At 43.9% G+C, this 21,767-nt stretch overlaps 1 protein-coding gene across 1 annotated transcript; it reads right to left on the reverse strand.

Annotated features, from left to right (window-relative positions):
* Positions 1-1,698: 1,698 nt before the first annotated feature.
* On the reverse strand, positions 1,699-17,961 carry LOC137034699 (arrestin domain-containing protein 3-like). Its single transcript, XM_067407834.1, has 7 exons — positions 17,700-17,961; positions 17,180-17,221; positions 16,952-17,012; positions 4,178-4,325; positions 3,904-4,000; positions 3,005-3,261; positions 1,699-2,215 (listed from the first exon to the last, which is right to left on the reverse strand). The coding sequence occupies exons 1-7, from the start codon at positions 17,959-17,961 to the stop codon at positions 1,871-1,873; spliced, it is 1,212 nt and encodes a 403-aa protein (XP_067263935.1). The 3' UTR covers positions 1,699-1,870.
* Between the last annotated feature and the right edge of the window lie 3,806 nt (positions 17,962-21,767).

Consider the following 21,767-nt stretch of genomic DNA (forward strand, 5'->3'; position numbering starts at 1 on the left):
GGTCACACCAGTGACGTCACCGTAGCCAGTCATTTTATGGAACTGTTGGTTATGTCTTAAGTGAAAGGTGCCCTCGAATCAGAATTTGAATTTACCTCGGCATAGTTGAATAACAAGAGTTCAGTACATGGAAAAGACATACATTGAGTTTCAAACCCCATTGTTTCCTCCTTCTTATGTAAATCTTATTTGTTTAAAAGACTTCCGGAAAACACTCGGATCTCAACATGACACCGACTGTTACGTAACAGTTGGGATCATTAATATGTATGACCCCAATATTTGCATAATGCCAGCCCATTCGACAGACAAGGAAAGGCAGTATTAACGTCTGGATCTGTGCACAGACAAGGTAAGCAAGCAAGAACAACAGTGAAAAATGGCAGATGGAGCAATAATAACTGACATGATCCATGATATCATGATATTTTTAGTGATATTTGTAAATTGTCTTTCTAAATGTTTCGTTAGCATGTTGCTAATGTACTGTTAAATGTGGTTAAAGTTACCATCATTTCTTACTGTATTTACGGAGACAAGAGTCGTCGCTATTTTCATTTTTAAACACTTGCAGTCTGTATAATTCATAAACACAACTTCATTCTTTATAAATCTCTCCAACAGTGTGTAATGTTAGCTTTAGCCACAGGGCATATAGCCTCAAACTCACACAGAGTCAAACGTAACCATCTAAATAAATACTTTACTCACATAATTCGATGTATGCACACAGCATGCATGACGAACATCTTGTAAAGATCCATTTGAGGGTTATATTAGCTGTGTGAACTTTGTAAATGCGCTGTAATATAGTCGACAGCTCGTGTGCGCGTATCTCTTAAAGGGGCCGTGCTGAAAAAATCAGTGCATAGTTAATGATGCCCTAAAATAGGCAGTTAAAAACATTAAGTAAAAAAAATCTATGGGGTATTTTGAGCTGAAACTTCACAGACACATTCAGGGGACACCTTAGACTTATATTACATCTTGTAAAAAAACAGTCTAGGGCACCTTTAAGTGAATTTAAATAGTTGGGAAATAAATTGGATGTGTGTCAATATAATGGATCTGTGCATTAGTTGAAGTGAGAGTTAATAATAAATTAAGCAAGAGTTGATCATTTTATCATGGACAGAGGTAAAAAAAATCTAGTACTAAAAAAAAAGCTGCAATATCTTCTAATATGAACACTTTATCAATACAGATGCAGTACTATCAGCAAAATAACTTTTAGTAGGCGTGATCAGCTATATTTTTTAAAAATGTTTTTTGTACTCCAAAAAGGAGCACAGGGTAAAAGGGGGAACTGAACAGTGATCTAAAAAACTGAAGATTATACTGTACATTCCCTGTAAAATTAAAGGGTTAGCTCACCCAAAAAATGAAAAATTCTTTCTTTAATTACTAACCATAATGCTGTTCCAAACCCTAAGACCTTCGTTCATCTTTAGAACACAAATTAAAGGTGCAAAATGTAATATTTTTGCAGTAAAATATCCAAAAAACACTAGGGCAGTGTTATATACTTTGTTCACTTGAGTACTTACAATATCCCATATTACCCTCGGTTTCCGGTTTTATTTTGAGACAGCAAAGCAACTACCATTTTCAAGGCCCAGAAAGGTAGTAAAGACATCGTTAATATAGTCCATGTGACAACAGTGGTTCAACCTTAATTTTATGAAGGTCTTACTGGGTTTGGAATGACATGAAGGTGAGTAATCAATGACAATGAACTAACCCTTTAAGAAAAGTGCTAAGTTTTAAAGGCACAATAATAGGCACCAAGCTTGAATTCATGCAGATAAAACCATGAAGTTATAATTGACACATCATAAGTGGTGGTCAGAGGTTTGTCTGGTGAAGGAGACTAATAAGGCACATTAGGAAAGGATTCTTTAGTGCTTTGATTTGGATCATAAATTGGTGCAGATGGAGTCGGATTGAAACCAGGCAGCATTGCATTTGGATCTGGATAAAGCCCTGCAGCAGCTCCTGGATGGGGTAGAGCTGTAGGGTCATATAAGTTGGGATAACTTTCTGCATATGGAGGTGGTTGTTCAGCAGGATAGGGCACAAGGTTAGGCTGAGGTGGTGGATATGGCTGGAATCCTGCAGGTGGGTCTTGCCAGGGAGGACATTCTTGGCCAGCCGGAAGAATAACCACAGGGAATTTGACTTCTGGATCTGAGGCAAAAGACACATCCAGATAGACCTGAAAGACAATCGGGGACAGAATAGTTTAAGAGAACTGTGACAGTATGTGTTGAAGTTACAAAGGAGAGAAAACAAATCAATTATTTAGTTTTACTTTATTCTTTGTTAGAAAGTTTTGTCTGTGCTGTAAAATCAATATTGTTATAGACTGTTTTAGTACAGAAATTAAAAAGCATTTGAGAAATTTGTGAAAATTAAAGGAATAGTTTAGTAGTAATAGTAGTTTCTTTCATTTACTCGCCATTATGTTGTTTCAAATCTGTATGACCTTCTTTCTTCTGCAGGACACAAAAGAAGATTGTGACGAACAGGGCGGGCGAGAGCCGTGAGGGAACGGCGCGAGGCCGGTGGCGCGAGTGTTAATGAGCATCACCTGGGAGGCACACCGGCCTTGAGTCCCTCATGGAGGAGCTCCGGAAGCATAAAAGGAGGAATGACTACAGTGAAGGATGAGAGAGGACCAGGCCTGGACTTTATTTTATGTTTTATTATGTTTGTGTGGCCGGCAGACGTCCGCGAGGGTCTGCCGGCATTACTTTCGTTTTGTTCTTTGTTTATTTTATATTAAAGTTTTGTTGAATGTTCGCCGGTTACCGCCTCCTTCTTCCCACATCTACTGACCTCGTTACAAAGATATTCTGAAATTTAAAGAATGTTACAACTGTTTCATTTTTTCCCAAAGAAGAAAGAAAGTACAGGTTTGAAATGACATGAAGGTGAGTACATTTTAATTTTGGGTTGAACTGTCACTTTAAATATGGCAATACAAAGGAAGATGAAGTTGCACCTTGAGTTCATACTGCACTTTTATAATTCTGCAGTTTTCAATGGTGACAGTCAGGTCACGTGGAAGGTTCATGTCCACTATGAATTTTGTCTTTTCTCCAGATGGGATGCAATCTTTAGTTTCTTTGACTATATCCTTAAATCTTATTTTAGTTCTCCTGCCAGCAATGAACGTCTGTTTCTGCTTGAGGCTGTACTTTAGCTTGACGTCACGAGATGAAGAGTTGTCAACATCAACAGAAACTCGGATTGTTTCACCTGCAGCAATTACAAGGAATTAGAGACAACATTTATCAATAATTGAAAAAAAAAAGACCAAATGACTATGTTTTCCATTAAAGTTGCAAATTTAATTTAAGTAAAACCTATTTGCAGATAAAACAGTGTTTTACAGATCAAGGAATTTATTCAGTAAATTTGTTTCCATCATAGTTTATGCCCATGTCTTCTTACGTTAAAAAAAAGGACCCACCTCAATTGACCGTATATATTTTTACGCAAAATTGGGAAATTTTATTTGCATTTCATTTAGCCTCATAGCATAATTGCCCAAAATAATTTGGCCAAAAAATGACTCAGGCAATTATGCTAATATGAACACATTATCAATACAAATGCAGTACTATCAGAAAATAGGAGTGATCCGCTATATTTTTGGGAAAATTTGATTTGCATTTCGTTAGCCTCATAGCATAATTGCCCAAAATAATTTGGACAAAATGACTTAGGCAATTATGCTATGATGCTAACAATTAGTTGTTTACATCCAGGATTTATATGCAATGCCTCAAAATGTGCATAAAACTATGTTGATGGAAACCCATCTATTGGCATTACAGGCTAGTGTCTTCAGTTTAGGCAGCTTTGACTGAGGTGTTTGAGAGATACACAGGTGATCACCTTGCATATAGCCAGTTTTGTCTGTTGTTACTGTCATTGACATTTTTCCTGAGCCGAAAAGTTTCATCTTCTTGTCTTGTGTGCCAGATAGTGGTTGCTGTATAACAACATATTGAAATGGGTGAACTAAAATTTAGGTTGCAAAGCAAAAAAATTGAGGTCACAAGCAAATGGTTTAAATCACAATTCTGATGACAGTATAACCAGTTGCATAATCTCTCTATTTATCAATAGATGAGTGCAAAAGAGTCAAACATGGTATTATAATTCATACCATTAAATGATTATTGGTCCCATCATTCCTGGGTAAAAAGGTTAATTCTGTACATGTAGTAGATGATGACTTCCAAGGCCTCTTCAGCTGTACTGTCATGACGTACTTAACTGAGCCATGAATTCCATTAAAAGATGGAGGCATATTTCTGAAATGATGGTAAAATAAAAAATCTTTAGGTTCTCACAAATGACTGACAAGCATTATAGTGCATAATATGGTCATTTATACAACAGTTCCCATTCAGTCGGTCACGTTCGACGTACGTCGGACAGACCGACGAATAGGAATCTCGCTAGAGAGGCCAATCTACTTCGAGTGTAACTAAACGAGCCAATGCACATTGGCATGCAATCATATGCATCAGCTGCTCGCCTCGCAGCGCGGGTATATAATTTTTCCGAGTGCGGGCGAACAGCACAGTTTTTGTTTCGTTCGCCGTTTTTGAGCAAATAGCTGTTTGACAGCGTCAGAAGGCTGTTCTCATGGCCGGTACGGTGCGCTTTTGAGCGCTGAAAAGCCGTTTTTACGGCTGGTAAGAGTGAGCGCCTTCAAAGAGAGAGAGAGCACACGACCGGCTGCACACAATCCCTGTCTGTGTTGCGGTGGCCGTTCCCCTGCGTGCTTCAGCACTTCTAAAAGTCCCTGAAAGGGCTTACACAAGTGGATTTACGTCTTTTTAAAGATGACATCCTACTTGTGTTCTGGATGCGGTCGTTCCGGTCCTCACTGACGGCCACGATCACCGTTTCACATGTCTGGGCGCGTGCTGAAATGATGTTCGTGGGTGTTCATGTTTTCATACGAGAACATGATCACGTCGACACGCCGGTCGTGACTCTTCTTTCTCCGGGAAGCTTGAGTCCCCTCTGTTGTTGGCTAGCTGCCGCTTGTGTGTAAAAGCACAGCCGCGGGTCTGCCCGACACTCTGGGAGACCGTGGAGATCAACGAGAGCAAACCTCTCGCTCCTCTGCGTGTCGTGTGCCGTCGAGCTGCCGGGCTGCAGCGCGGGTTGTCACGGCAACCCAGCGCTCGCTCGGCGCTCTAGATGCGCGGTTCCCTTGCGTAATCTCCATTGTAGCGCCCTCTCTGGTGCACCAGAAGAGGTCTACTTTGCTGATATGGCTTGGGTGACATGAGGTTGAGGGGTTCCTTCGGGGAACCAACCCCCTAGGGCCCCTCCCTCTCTAGCGCATTGCAAGCTGTGCAGTTTCTGGATTGGATTGCTGGTCCTTCTCATAGGGGAACCTAGCATTTCATTCAGAGCTACAGCTGAGTGACAGACGTCGATTGCAGCATCGGAGAGAGTGCTGTTATGCTCTGGAAATGAGGGTGACACTGCCCACTGTAATGGTGTGTGCTTATGCTGACTCAGATTCAGAGTTTACAGCCATGCTTTCCTGGGTCTTCCAGATGTGCATGGAAAACTTGGCAGTATGGGGGTATATTGGTGCCATAAATATGGAATGCCAAAGGTGCCAAAATCTGCATAAGTTTTTCCTCTCTCACTACCCTCTTGGATGGGGTGGCTGTACACAGACCACACCCACCCTGCATGTGAGGCCAAGGCACTCTTTTTGCATGAGGGTAGTTCTGTGCTTGGGTTGAGCTGCGCTTGTTGACTAACCGTGATCGAAGTCACAGCGCAGGCCCTCAGCCAGACGATGTCCACCTCAGTTGTCCAGAAGTGCCCCCTGGCTTACCTTGTGAGGTGTGAGAGGTTGTCAAGCTAAATGCTTTCTCAATGCTCCCATCTTACGAGGTGGCCTTTTCGGTGACACTGTTGAGGACTGAGCCCAGCGGTTCTCTTCAGTTAGTAGCGGATCGGGGAGATTCCCATGACAAACCATTGAGTTCCTCTTGGGCCGCCCCTCAGTTTGCTCGTCGCCAAGGGTGTCATCCCCTGCAGGAAACTCCGGCCCAGCAGGCTCTGCTGTGTCCATTTGCGGGGAGATGACGCCTCCCGTCTCTGCAGTTGTTTAAGTGGTTGGTGAGAATCACCCCTGAGACGGGCGACCCAGAGATGGGTGGGGCTGCTCTTTCACCCCTGGAGGAGGGCCGGGTGGTAAATCCTTTTTATTAGGTTTGTTTCTGTTCCGCCACTGACCCAAGAGGCAGCGGTACCCAAATTTAAAAGAGCAGTTCCTCCATTTCCAGGTCTGAAGAGGGTTTGGAGAGCAGTGGGAGGAGAAAAACCTCACCACTCTCATCCCCCTCTTCTGTCGCCAGCGGACAGCAGCGAGCAGCGAGCAGCGGGCAGCCAAAGCCTCGACTGCTCCCTCTGTCCATCCGTGGAGCCAGGTAAGTGTTGCCTAGCACACTGTGACGCCGCATCGGGCCGCCTCACAAAGAGAGCCCCCCGAGCTGCGTCCCTGTGTTCCACCTCGCTGCCCTGCTGCGGGTACACCGGTGGTCCCTTTGGTCCCGCTTGTACGGTCTCTGCGAGCCTGTTTAGCGCTCCCCAGTCCGTCTCGCTGGCTCCTTCGGACCATCAGGTTCGGCTTTGCGATTCAGTTCCACCCCCCCCCCCAAGTTCAGGGACGTCCTCTTCACTATAGTGAAAGATGCCGATGCCCCTGTCCTGCGTGCGGAGATCGCAGTCCTACTGGCGAAGGACGCGATAGAGCCGGTCCCTCCAGCCGATTTGAGGTCAGGGTTCTACAGCCCCTACTTCATTGTACCCAAGAAAAGCGGCGGGTTACGACCGATCTTGGACCTGCAAGTTTTGAATCGGAGCCTCTACAAGCTACCGTTCAAAATGCTCACGCAGAAACGCATTTTCGAGTGCATCCGTCCCCGAGATTGGTTTGCAGCGATCGACCTGAAGGACGCGTACTTCCATGTTTCGATTCTTCCGCGACACAGGCCATTCCTGAGATTCGCGTATCAGTACAGAGTCCTACCCTTCAGGCTGGCCCTGTCTCCCCGCGTCTTCACGAAAGTCGTGTAGGGAGCCCTTGCTCCCATGAGAGAACAGGGTGTTCGCATTCTCAACTATCTAGATGACTGGCTCATTCTAGCACAGTCTCGGGATCAGTTTTGCGAACACAGGGACTTGGTGCTCAGTCACCTCAGCCAGTTGGGGCTTCGGGTCAACTGGGAAAAGAGCAAACTCGCACCAGTGCAGAGGATCTCTTTTCTTGGTATGGAGTTGGATTCGGTCGAACGGATAGCACGCCTCACAGAGGAACGTGCTCGGTCGGTGTTGAACTGCCTGAATACGTTCAACGGCAGGACAGCGGTCCCACTGAAGTTCTTTCAGAGGCTCCTGGGGCATATGGCGGCTGCAGCGGCTGTAACACCGCTCGGTCTGCTTCATATGAGACCGCTTCAGCACTGGCTTCACGGCCGAGTCCCGAGATGGGCGTGGCAACGCGGCACGTTCCGGGTGCCAATCACTCAGGAGTGCCGCCGAACCTTCAGTCCGTGGTCGGACCCTTTGTTTCTTCGGGCAGGAGTGCCCCTAGAACAAGTGTCCCGGCATGCTGTGGTTTTCACAGATGCTTCTGCCACCGGCTGGGGTGCCACGTACAACGGGCATGCAGTCTCAGGGGTTTGGACGGGACCCCATCTGCATTGGCACATCAATTGCCTCGAGTTGCTGGCAGTACGCCTTGCTCTGAGCCACTTCAAAGGCCTGCTTCAGGGCAAGCATGTACTGGTCCGTACAGACAACACTGCGACCGTTGCGTACATCAACCGTCAAGGTGGTCTACGCTCCCGTCGCATGTCGCAACTCGCCCGCCATCTCCTCCTGTGGAATCGGAAGCATCTAAGGTCGCTTCGCGCCATTCATGTCCCCGGTGTGCTCAACCATGTGGCCGACGAGCTATTACGAGCTGCGCTGCCAGGAGAGTGGCGACTCCACCCCCAGGTGGTTCAGCTGATCTGGAGAGAATTCGGAGAGGCTCAGGTAGACCTGTTTGCCTCACCAGAAACCTCCCACTGCCAGTTGTTTTACTCTCTGACCGAGGGGACACTCGGGACAGATGCACTGGCTCACAGCTGGCCCCGGGGCCTGCGCAAATATGCGTTTCCCCCAGTGAGCCTACTTGCACAGACCCTGTGCAAAGTCAGGGAGGATGAGGAGCAGGTCTTGTTAGTTGCGCCTTACTGGCCCAACCGGACCTGGTTCCCAGAACTCTCACTCCTCGCGACAGCCCCTCCCTGGCCCATCCCTCTGAGGAAGGACCTCCTCTCTCAGAGACGGGGCACTCTTTGGCACCCGTGTCCAGACCTCTGGAAACTCCATGTCTGGTCCCTGGACGGGACGCGGAGGTTCTAGGTGACTTACCCCCTGAGGTACTTGACATCGTCACTTCGGCACGTGCATTGTCTACGAGACGTGCTTACGCCTCGAAGTGGAACCTGTTCGTCGAGTGGTGCTCTTCTCGCCGAGAAGACCCCCGAAGATGCTCGATCGGAGTCGTGCTTTCCTTCTTGCAGCAAGGGTTGGAGCGTAGGCTGTCCCCCTCCACCCTCAAAGTCCATACTGCTGCCATATCCGCTTACCACAACCACATAAATGGCAAATCTGTTGGTCAGCACGACCTGGTCATCAGGTTCCTTAGGGGGGCGAGACGGTTAAATCCTGCTCGTCCCCCCTCCATACCCTCTTGGGACCTTACTCTGGTGCTCAGAGCACTCCAGATTGCTCCCTTTGAGCCTTTGCTGTCAGCAGACTTAAAGATTCTGTCTATGAAGACTTTGCTGCTGGTGGCATTGGCCTCCATCAAGAGGGTAGGGGACCTGCAGTCATTTTCGGTCGACGAATTGTGCCTAGAGTTCAGGCCGGGTGACAGCCACGTGGTACTGAGACCCAGGCCTGGCTATGTGCCCAAGGTTCCTACCACTCCCTTCAGGGACCAGGTAGTGAGCCTGCAAGCGCTGCCCTCGGAGGAGGCAGACCCAGCCCTGGCTTTGCTCTGTCCAGTTCGCGCCTTGCGACTGTACATAGACAGAACTCGAAGCTTCAGGACCTCAGACCAGCTCTTTGTCTGTTACGGAGGCCAGCAGAAGGGAAAGGCTGTCTCCAAGCAGAGGATGACCCACTGGAAAGTGGATGCCATCGCCCTGGCTTACCAAGCTCAGGGCGTGCCCTGCCCGCTCAGGTTGCATGCTCACTCCACGAGAGGTGTGGCATCCTCCTGGGCGCTGGCTCGTGGCGCTTCGCTAACAGACATTTGTAGAGCTGCGGGCTGGGCGACACCTAACACGTTTGCTAGATACTATAGCCTTCGTGTCGAGCCGGTCTCCCGTGTTCTCGCCTCAGGTCAGAGGCACGGAGAGGCCCCGGCTTAGTGTCGGCTTGCTGCGCTACATGCGCTGCTTTTCTCCAGAGAGTCCTTACAAGGCAGACCCTGTCGAGTCCTCCGATATCCCTTCGGCAGCCGACGTGGCGGAGCGTCTGGCGCCAGGCCTATACTCCGTTGTATCCTTGAGAACCGGGTTTAGGCTGGGTTCCATATGTGTGACCCTACGGGGATCCCATATGGCTGGTTCCACGGTTGCTCCTAAACGAAGCCCGTGTCTTTCCCTCTGGGAGAACCTACCCTTCATCGGGTTGGAGTCACCCCAGCTCTTCCATATGTAGCACAGCCCTACAGGGTTAGTCCATATGTACTTCTCCACATAACCCCTTCGGGGAAGGATGTGGCTTCCGCAGCGTTCCTTTTCCAGCGAAAGGGTACACTTTCCCAGCGTTATCCAATAGTCTCACTGAATGGGTTTTGGGGAACAGCAGTGATAGACTCTCTCTGTGTTAGCCCTGTTCCACCATCCTCAGGCAAGGGGGTTCAGGTGGCTTACAACAGAGCGCTGGAAGGGGGCAGCTCCTGTGGCGCTTTGGTAGGGATTCCTATTCGTCGGTCTGTCCGACGTACGTCGAACGTGACCGACTAAATGGGAACGTCTCGGTTACAAAGGTAACCCTCGTTCCCTGAAGGAGGGAACGGAGACGTACGTCCCGTCGCCACAGTCGCTGTACCCCGCTGATGCTGCCGCCTATCCGGTTCGGCTCCTCAGCGAAGACCTGAAGATGCAACGCACCTGCTGCTCATTATATACCCGTGCTGCGAGGCGAGCAGCTGATGCATATGATTGCATGCCAATGTGCATTGGCTCGTTTAGTTACACTCGAAGTAGATTGGCCTCTCTAGCGAGATTCCTATTCGTCCGTCTGTCCGACGTACGTCTCCGTTCCCTCCTTCAGGGAACGAGGGTTACCTTTGTAACCGAGACGTTCTTTCTGGTTCTCGAATCTGATTGGCTGAAAGCCATGCAATATTCTCCCAGTATCAGCACTATAGTACCATTGTTTCATCGTTTGTATCACTCTGCTTACGGCAACTGTTATATATTTTTTAATAAATACTTCTGTTGTTATGCCTCGAAATGTAATTTTTTAGATGAGAATGTAGTTAATTTTAGACCTCAAATATGTGACTCATATTTAATCATAGTGCCTATTTCACAATTTGTTTTGACGCTTTTGCAGATGCGAGCTCCACTCCGCCAGTGGCCGTTCAGCGCTCATGTAGCCGCAGGGAACAGCTTGATCTTGACCAGTCCTTCGGGAATTTTCCACTCTTAGATAGTGGTTAAATGAAATATAATTAATTTGGGGTATATCAAACAAGTAATCTTTGTTCTTATTAATCTATTACTTGTTCCGGAGCAAAATGATTTGGGTTAAGGGGGAACATAAGTTTCATAACTTTATATTTAGGCTATATTTAACTTAATTCCTGTACTAGAGCACTACTTTTGTACGTTTGACTGAATTGTTGCTCGTATTTTTTATTTATTTGATTGTGTTTATTATTTGCTTGTGTTTGTCTTTTATAATGGCTATTGTTAATTTAAATATTGTTTAATAAATATTATTTTATATAAATAATATGCCATATTTGGTATTGAGAAAGGGTCTGTCAATAGTAAGTGAAAGTTACATTATTACGCTATTAGATGGGGACAAAGACTCTTGAGCGAGTCAAGGAAGTTGTTTTAGCACTGTGAGAAATCCCCTTAACTTTTAAATGATATCACTTTCCTCAGTGGACATTCGATGGCACTTGATAAGAAACAGTTCTGTGCTTCACTTTTTTTAGATCTGTCAAAAGCTTTTGATACTGTCGACGATGCTGTTTTAAAGAACAGATTAATTTGCTCAGGATTGTCAGAGCATGCAGTTGCATGGTTCTCAAATTATCTGAATAACAGGACTCAATGCATTAAATATGAGGGTCTCTCTTCTGATTTTATTGTTGTCCGTAAGGGGGTGCCACAGGGCTCAGTTTTGGGACCCCTCCTATTTATCTTGTATATCAATGACTTAGGTCAAAATGTTTCTGATGCTAATATGCATTTTTATGCCGATGACACAGTCATTTACTGCTATGGATCATCCCTTGCTCAGGCCATTGAAACCCTGCAGAAAGCTTTTGTTGCTGTCCAGCATTCACTTCTTCAGTTAAAACTAGTTCTTAATGCTAACAAAACTAAGCTAATGTTGTTTTCAAATTTTACGAGGGTGCCTCAGACTGTTCCAGTAGTGTCCACTCTTGAAGGGAATGTCATAGAGGTTGTTCATGAATATAAATACCTTGGTGTCTTGATTGATGACTCCCTCACTTTTAAACCACATATAGAAAAACTTGTGAAGAAATTAAAACTTAAACTGTTTTTTTTCTTTCGTAATAAATTGTTTTTCTTTTGAAGTAAAAAAGCGCCTTGTCACTGCAACTTTTTTATCTGTGCTAGATTATGGAGATATTTTTTATATGAATGCTTCTTCATGTCTTCAAATGGTGGACACGGTTTATCATGCCTCTTTGAGGTTCATTACTAACTGTAGAGCCATGACGCATCACTGTGAATTGTATTCACGAGTGGGATGGCCTTCTCTGGCCACTAGGAGGCAGGGTCATTGGTACACTTTTATTTTTAAAGCTATGCTTGGATTACTGCCTCCTTACATTTGTACTTTAATTACACAGAGAAGTGTTGGCTCTTACTCCCTGCGATCAAACAATCAGCTGTTGCTCTCTGTTCCTTTTGCCCGCACAGAGTTGGGGAAGAAAGCCTTTGTCCACTCAGCTCCTTTTGCTTGGAACATGATGCAGAAGGACTGGAAACTGACTGAGCTCTTGACCTTAAATGCTTTTAAAACTAAGCTGAAAGCAATGGAGACTGCCTCAATAACGTGCAACTGTTTTTCGTAATCTGTGTTATTTTAATGTTTCTTTGTATGTTTATAATTGTGTAAATGTTGTTGCCTCTTGGCCAGGACTCCCTTGAAAAAGAGGTTTTTAATCTCAATGGGACTTTCCTGGTTAAATAAAGGTTAAATTAAATTAAATTAAATTAAATTAAATTAAATTAAATTAATGTAGGCCCTACCCATTAAACTATAGCATTTAATGCCAGTATGAATATCAATATGATTTAAACGAAGAATAAATGTACACATATATGAATTGCATATGGCAAATATTTTATTTTCCTGAAATAATTTGTATTCTTCATATTACTTATATAACTGGGTATTTAAAAATGTAATTGAATAAGTCTGAAAAACCTACTCATGAAGTAAGATCTGGGGGTTCGAACATTCCGATACGCAAAGTGAATCGTGCACATGATTGGACAGAAAGTGAGGCTTCGTTTGTCATTGGTCACGTGATTTCTACGTTACCGGCACAAGCCTTGAATCGAGGCTTCATCTGGCACGCCCATTTATGCTCGGCACAAGCTCCGAAGCCTCGGTTCAAATGTCACATCACTACCTGTCAGCAACTGCCAAGAAACACTGGTTACACTTCAGCTAAGTCATCATCTGATTACCTTGAACTGCTATACTCACCTCTGCCACTTCACATTCCTGTTGTTCCACCCAGCCTGTCAATAAACTCTGTTGCCTCCTGTTCCATGACCATACCATCCAGTAAGAATTCTGCCTCCGACAGATTGGTAACATGCCCATGTGGAACACAGATTATTCCTGTCACTTTAAGAAAGTACTCCTGATATCAGCTTGTTATTTGTATAAAAGACACCCATACACAGAATCTGTATCTTCAACCTCTCCATGGGCAAGACCAAACATCTGTTAAAGGACGTCAGGGACAAGATTGTAGACCTGCACAAGGCTAGAATGGGTTACAAGACCATCAGCAAGAAGCTTGGTGAGAAGGAGACAACTGTTGGTGCTATTTTTCGGAAATGGAAGAAATGCAAAATAACCATCAATCACCCTTGGTCTGGAGCTCCATGCAAGATCTCAACTCATGGGATAAGGATGATCATGAGACAGGTGAGGGATCAGCCCAGAACTACACAGAATGAGCTTATTAATGATCTCAAGGGAACCTCCTTCCCTCAGCCAGAACACTGAAGATGGGCCATGGATGGGTCTTCCAGCATGACAATAACCAAAAACAATGGAGTCAGCGCCGATTTATATCCCGGGCGAGCTCAAACGTGCGGCTGACACGCTCTCACAACAGCTCACATTCCCGGGGGGGAATGGAGACACCACCCCCAGGTGGTTTAGCTGATTTGGAGCCAATTTGGGGACGCACAGGTTGACCTGTTGCCTCCCACGAATCCGCTCACTGCCAGTTTTTTATTCCCTGTCCGAGGGGACCCTCGGCACGGATACTCTGGTACACAGCTGGCCCCGGGGCCTATGCAAGTATGCGTTTCCCCCAGTGAGCCTTCTCGCACAGACTGTGCAAGGTCAGGGAGGATGAGGAGCAGATCTTGCTTATTACGCCGTACTGGCCCAACCGAACTTGGTTCCCAGAGCTGATGCTCCTCACGACAGCCCCTCCCTGGCGGATTCCCCTGAGGAAGGACCTGCTTTCTTAGGGACGGGGCACCATACGGCACCCACGTTCCAACCTCTGGAATCTCCTCGTGTGGTCTCTGGATAGGATGTGGAGGACTTAAGTGGCCTACCACCCGCAGTAGTTGACACTATCACTTCGGCGAGAGCCCCCTCTTCTCCCCTTCGGCGAGAACCCCTGCTTCATGCCATGAATGCAGTCTGTTTGCTGAGTGGTGTTCTTCCCACCGGGAAGACCCCCGAAAATGCCCGATCAGCTCTGTGCTTTCCTTCCTTTAAGATGGCTTGGAGCAGAGGCTGTCCCCCTCCACCTTGAAGGTCTATGTGGCCGCCATCGCAGCACATCACGATGTGGTCGGTGGCAGGTCACTAGGAAAGCACGACCTGATCGTTAGGTTCCTCAGAGGCGCCAGAAGGTTAAACCCTTCTAGGCCTCGCCTCATTCCCTCTTGGGACCTCTCTGTCGCTCTGGCGGGTCTACAGAGAGCTCCCTTTGAGCCCCTTGAGTCAGTCGAGCTGAAACATCTGTTGTTAAAGACAGTGCTCCTGACCACACTTGCTTCCTTTAAGAGGGTCAGGGACCTGCAAGCATTTTCGGTCAGCAAAATGTACCTAGAATTTGGGCTGGCTTCCTCTCATGTTGTCCTGAGACTTGGATATGTGCCCAAAGTTCCCACCACTCCCTTCCGGAACCAGGTGGTGAACTTTCAAGCACTGCCCCTGGAGGAGGCAGACCCAGCCCTAGCGTTGCTGTGTCCCGTTCGTGCCCTGCACATTTACATGGACTGCATGCAGAGGTTCTGAAGATCTGAGCACTTTTTCTGCTCCTCAGTTCAGTTCCCCAGATGGTGAACCCTGTGGAGTTCCTCCTGCATCCTGCGGCAGTCAGACGCGGTGGAGGCGTCCGATGCCAGGTCCAGTACTTTTGTGCATGCCCGATTGGTCAGCCTTTGTACTGGGCTAGATGCCCATATGATGTGATTCCCTGTGGGTAATCCCATATGTGTTTGTCCACGGTATGGTTTCTCTGATGGTAAACCTGTGTCTTTCCCTGGGCGGCTTGCTCTGCTCTATCTCTGTTCCGTAGTGTTCCTCCCTGGTTGGTAGGTCCTACCTCAGAGATTTCCATATGCGTTACTGCCCCACGTGTCAGTCCATATGTGTCTTCCACACACCACCTTCCTTCGGGCAGGGTGTGGTCTCCGTAGTTTTCCCCTCCTTTGGACTGGGAATGCTTTCCTGGCGTTTTGGTCATGGCTGAGAAATGTGGGAATCGAGTCCCGAAGCATTCTTCCCCGGGGATAAGGAACAGCAGCTTCGACTATCCCCTGAGTAATGCCCTGTCCTCTCCATCCCACTGGTATAGAAGACCTCCTCGGGCTTACTCCGGACGCTGGAGGGTTATGACTCTGTGGTTGCACTTGCATTTGGGCACAACCACTTACCAGCATCTGCTTCCCTAACACTCATAACGTGGCTCAGTTGCTATGGCGTTTTCCATTGAACCTCATTACATCACTATCGACGTAACGTTGAACGTGACTGACTGAATGGGAACATCTAGGTCAGTATTGTAACCCCCGTTCCCTAAAGGAGGGAACGGAGATGTTACGTCCCCTTGCCATAGCCCTGAATCACTGCTGAATGGCCAGGTGCCCTGGCTCGGCTCCTCAGCAAAATATGAATGGAAGTGAGTAGGCTGGTCCTATTTATACCCGGATGCCGGGGGTGTTGTCCGGCATGTAAATCGCACTGGCCAATTCCCATTGGCTCATTTTGAAACACTTAGAGGTGATTGGGCTCCCAAGGAAGACCCCATTACGTCAGTATTGACGTAACGATAGGAGGGAACGGGGGTAACAACAGTAACCTAGATGATCCTCTGAGTGCGCGCACGACTGATGATGAGAAGTAAGTCAACCTACTAATGATGAATTTTAGGATGAATTATTGTAACTGAAAATCATATTTAGGTCCGTTGTTTTTGAACTAAATCTGCTGTAAAGGATGACCTATTTAAGCCCACTGAAATGCTTTAATGTGACACGTCCACAGCAATGTGTCTACAGATCTCGGTCTCAATTCAAACAGATCAAATCACATTTTAAAACTAACTTGCCGCTCAAATAACGGTTGTATCGAATACATTGTTACGCCACTAGGAGGCGACAAGTGACTTAAAATGTATTTGACATTGAATGATTCATTCAAAAGATTTGTTCAAAAACATTGATTCATCCAGTAATGAAAGTCATTAAATCATTCATTCAAACAAACCTATTTTTTAAAATTAATTAATTAAATATTTTTAAATAGACTGCAGCAATTAATATTTTGTCCTCTAGTAAATAATTATACGCAATTTTTTTTAGTTGTCTTTTCAGAATCATGGGAGAATCATGATTTCTATTTGAAAGAAACAAATAAAAATCTTGATTCTCATTTAATCCAGAATCATGCAACTCTAACACAATTCAAAATAACACATGCACGTTCATCTTCCCCGCTGCTGCAGCAATTTATTAAAAAGTAATGTATTTAGTCTTATATGTTTATATTGTTTGTCAACACACATTACATATTATATATCTGCAACCACTAATCTTCCATCCATACTGACTAGTGCTGGCTATTTGACAATTCATACTCATTCATAATTATTTTGAGCAATAGGATTATATAAAATATATAATATAAAATTAAATGATATAAGTGGCCCTATAAAATTACAAAATAAACATTCATCAATCAGTACTTTTTTATTTAAGTGCATTAAAAATCAAGCACTTTTGTACTTTCACTCAAGTCAAATTGAAAAGGAGCACTAAATACTTTCACTTGAGTAATATTTTATGAAACATAACTGTACTTTTAGTCAAGTTCTTGATTTGTGTACTTCGTCCACCACTGGTATTTTATCACTCACTGTTGAGGCAGCTGAATTCTGAATGGAAAAACATGACTTCCTGGTCTAATCACTGGTCCATCTGAGAAACATAATTGTTTGTATGGGTTAAAAGAGGGTTGTGTTCCCTTTCCAACAAGCATAATTAATCTACTGTCAGCAAACAATCTTTGCAGGTTTCATGTATGTCATTTAGTTTTATGTAATGTATTTATTAGTGCAAGGTATAAATGAAAACCCGTCACTTACAAGTCTCTCCACTTACAAGAGTGGTATTCTTTTCACTTTGTCCTGCAGAAATCACAGTAAGAAATACAAGTAGTCAGTTATCAATTCCCAATCTTATCACACACACACACACACACACACACACACACACACAACCACACACTTCGTCTTTGTGGGGACTCTCCATAGACATAACGTTTCTTAAACTGTACAAACTGTATATTATATTGCCTTACACTAACATAACCCCTAAACCTACCCATCACAGAAAAAAATTATAAGCTTGTTTACTCATGGGGACCTCAACTTGGGGTCCCCACAATGACATGAGTCCCCATAAATCAGTGTGTATTCAGATCGTCCCGGCCGGAATAGAAGAACAACCCACACACAACATAACTTTGATTTGTTAGTTCACTATATGAGCATTTATTTTGCATATGTCCTGTAGTAGTACATGTGTGTATTATTTAATTATATAATAATTTAATATTAAACTACTACTATGACTTATAATCATTTAATATTTTGTGCAACTTACCTTTTTTCCAGCTCTCTTGAATGAAGTATTGCTTTAGTTTGAAGTATCTCTCATGGTCTTTGTAGGTTTTTTCGTCATTGCTTGATCCTTCAGTCCAGCGCACATTTGCGTCTCCCTTCAGCTTCACAAAAAAACTATCCACTTTTATTTCTTTGGTCACTTCCAAAACAACTCGCCCCTCCACAATGTCCCCACTAGTAAAAATATTGCTTTTGTTAATGGGTTCATAATAGATATTAAGCTCTTTAACGGATTTTGACATTTTATGTATGTATGTATGTATACTATAGCTACACCGCAAGTGGGCTCTTCTCGTTCTCGTAGGAGAAGCGGGACTGACATTCTTTTGACAAAAGGGTTGAGGGCGTGACGCTTCCTACAACTGGCTGATTAGCAATGAGATTGCATAACTATCCGACTGTTATGTTCAGTGCAGTCTGATGGCCTGCTTCTCAATGTGCATACTATCCAACCTAAATAATATGTGACATTATTCAATGCTAGTTAGGGCGGATAGGGTGGATAGTATGCACATTAGTATGCAGGGCCGGTTTAGTCTGCATAGTGTCAAGTATAGCGACGACATCTTTTTTTTTCTTCTTTTTTTCTCAAAATAAAAAATTCAGCTACTGTACTATTAACATAGTTGCTAATGATGTCAATATACACACAATGATGTTTATATTATTATTATTAATAACAAATACCTCGGTTTTGAAGTTAAATTATTATTTAAATTTAAACAGTGGTTTATAGAACAAGCTACCTCTGTCTTTAAATAAATTAAATTATAACTAAAAGTTTCTTAAGGATAAAAAAAAAAAAAAACAATTGTCTGCTAATGCTGTAAACTATATAGGGAGCCATTAATTCAACATTACAATAATGTTAAAGGTTAACAACAGAGCCCAAAATTCAATTGCTATTTATTTTCAGATATAATAATCATCACTTAAATAACAAATGTTATGCAAATAAGTTGCACATAAGGCAGTGTCTGCATTAACTTATAAATTTACAGTATCTCACAGAAGTGAGTACACCCCTCACATTTTTGTAAATATTTTATTGTATCTTTTCATGTGACAATACTGAAGAAATGACACTTTGCTACAATGTAAAGTAGTGAGTGTACAGCTTATAACAGTGTAAGTTTGCTGTCCACTCAAAATAACTCAACACACAGCCATCAATGTCTAAACCGCTGGCCACAAAAGCGAGTACACCCCTAAGTGAAAATGTCCAAATTGGGCCCAATTAGTCATTTTCTCTCCCTGGTGTCATGTGACTCGTTAGTGTTACAAGCTCTCAGGATGTGAATGGGGAGCAGGTGTGTTAAATTTGCTCTCACTCTCTCATACTGGTCACTGGAAGTTCAACATGGCACCTCATGGCAAAGAACCCTCTGAGGATCTGAAAAAAAGAATCGTTGCTCTACATAAAGATGGTGTAGGCTATAAGAAGATTACCAAGACACTGAAATTGAGCTGCAGCACGGTGGCCAAGACCATACAGCGGTTTAACAGGACAGCTTCCACTCAGAACAGGCCTCGCCATGGTCCACCCAAGAAGTTGAGTTCACATGCTCAGCGTCATATCCAGAGGTTGTGTTTGGGAAATAGACGTATAAGTTCTGCCAGCATTGCTGGAGAGATTGAAGGGGTGGGGGGTCAGCCTGTCAGTGCTCAGACCATACGCCGCACACTGCATCAAACTGGTCTGCATGGCTGTCGTCCCAGAAGGAAGCCTCTTCTGAAGATGATGCACAATAAAGCCCACAAACAGTTTGCTGAAGACATAGGAAGACTAAGGAACCATGTCCTGATGAGACCAAGATAAACTTATTTGGTTCAGATGGTGTCAAGCGTGTGTGGCGGGAACCAGGTGAGGAGTACAAAGACAAGTGTGTCTTGCCTACAGTCAAGCATGGTGGTGGGAGAGTCATGGTCTGGGGCCGCACGAGTGCTGCCGGCACTGGGGAGCCACAGTTCATTGAGGGAGCCATGAATGCCAACATGTACTGTGACATACTGAAGCAGAGCATGATCTCCTCACTTCGAAGACTGGGCTGCAGGGCAGTATTCCAACATGATAACACACCTCCAAGATGACTACTGCCTTGCTAAAGAAGCTGAGGGTAAAGGTGATGGACTGGCCAAGCATGTCTCCAGACCTAAACCCTATTGAGCATCTGTGGGGCATCCTCATATAGAAGGTGAAGGAGCGCAAGGTCTCTAACATCCACCAGCTCTGTTATGTCATCATGGAGGAGTGGAAGAGGACTCCAGTGGCAACCTGTGAAGCTCTGGTGATCTCCATGCCCAAGAGGGTTAAGGCAGTGCTGGAAAATAATTATTACTGAATGGATTTACTGAGGTTAATGCTATGGCAAATTGTTTACAAGTTGTTTTATTGATGTCTTTCCGCTGTTATAACACCGATTGAGCGATCAGTAAGTTGTACTGTACTTTCAACATACCTTTGAATGTTCATTCATGTTTATTCTGTAACTAGTAATACAGAGGAAGAGATGACTTGCGCTCCGCGCTGCCGCTTGAACGCCACTTGTGGCACCTACTGTATACAGAGATCTGTCACGCCATATCAAAGAGCATCAAAATGGCATTTTTCTGTTTGAGTTTCATGATAAAATGGATCAAATTTGAAAGATGACACTTTGTTTCTTATTGAAAGTAACAAAACGCAGAGCTTATTTTAAACTGAAGTGTTCCCAAACAGGATACCTTAATGTTGCAATGTAATGCATTCGGTACACATGTGAACCATACCGGAAGTCCTGTACCGAAACGGTTCGGTACGAATACGTGTACTGTTACAACCCTAGTATCAATGCAACTTTCATAAAGTAAAATCATTAAAAGCCTTCCTTTCCGCTGGACAAAAATTGTCCCTGACATATATTCAGTGGCGCAGCGATACTTATGTTATGTAATGCGGTCATCTGTATGTTTTCGTGAATTTTACAACGGCTTCAAATGCGGCTCAACCAATCAGAATCAATGGCCGGAACTATACTTTTTATTAATTGAATTTAGATTTTAAATTGTATAAATTGAAATGAGTTTATAGAAATTTACTTCTACTTTAAAATCGGGATGATGTCGGAAGGATCATGACTCCTATGATTTCACCCCTAGCTCTTTTTTAATTAAAGTGACTCTTTTCATTATATTTGTCCTTTTAAAAAAAATAATAATAATAAAAAATAAATAATTTGAATATATTTCACAAAGTAATTTATTCCTGTGATGGCAAAGCTGAATTTTCAGCATCGTTACTCCAGTCTTCAGTGTCACATGATCCTTCAGAAATCATTCTAATATGCTGATTTGCTGCTCAAGAAACATTTATGATTATTTTCAATGTTGAAAACAGCTGTGTACTTTTTTTTCAGGATTCCTTGATGAATAGAAAGTTCAAAAGAACAGCATTTATCTGAAATACAAAGCTTCTGTAGCATTATACACTACCGTTCAAAAGTTTGGGGTCAGTAAGAATTTTTATTTTTATTTTTTTTTTAAAGAAATTAAAGAAATGAATACTTTTATTCAGCAAGGATGCATTAAATCAATCAAAAGTGGCAGTAAAGACATTTATAATGTTACAAAAGATTAGATTTCAAATAAACACTGTTCTTTTGAACTTTCTATTCATCAAATAATCCTGAAAAAAATATTGTACACAAATATTTGGTACAATTGTACACATTAAATGTTTCTTGAGCAGCAGATCAGCATATTAGAATGATTTCTGAAGGATCATGTGACACTGAAGACTGGATTAATGATGCTGAAAATTCAGCTTTGCCATCACAGGAATAAATTACTTTGTCAAATATATTCAAATAGAAAACAGTTATTTTAAATTGTAATAATATTTCACAATATTACTGTTTTTACTGTATTTTTAATTAAATAAATGTAGCCTTGGTGAGCAGACGAAACTTCTTTTAAAAACATTAAAAATCTTAGTGGTTCCAAACTTTTGGACTGTACTGTATACACACACACACACACACACACACACACACATATGTACCGAAAATTA

This window comes from Chanodichthys erythropterus, chromosome 13, assembly GCF_024489055.1.
Source record: "Chanodichthys erythropterus isolate Z2021 chromosome 13, ASM2448905v1, whole genome shotgun sequence".
Classification (NCBI taxonomy): Eukaryota; Metazoa; Chordata; class Actinopteri; order Cypriniformes; family Xenocyprididae; genus Chanodichthys; species Chanodichthys erythropterus.

Excerpts from the sequence above, each read along its gene's own strand:
- LOC137034699 (XM_067407834.1), bottom strand. The coding sequence starts at position 17,961 with ATGTCAAAATCCGTTAAAGAGCTTAATATCTATTATGAACCCATTAAC. Across the intron at positions 4,326-16,951 it reads AGAATTCAGCTGCCTCAACA|AAATATGCCTCCATCTTTTA; the intron begins GTGAGTGATAAA and ends CCATCATTTCAG. Across the intron at positions 4,001-4,177 it reads GGACCAATAATCATTTAATG|CAACCACTATCTGGCACACA; the intron begins GTATGAATTATA and ends GTTGTTATACAG.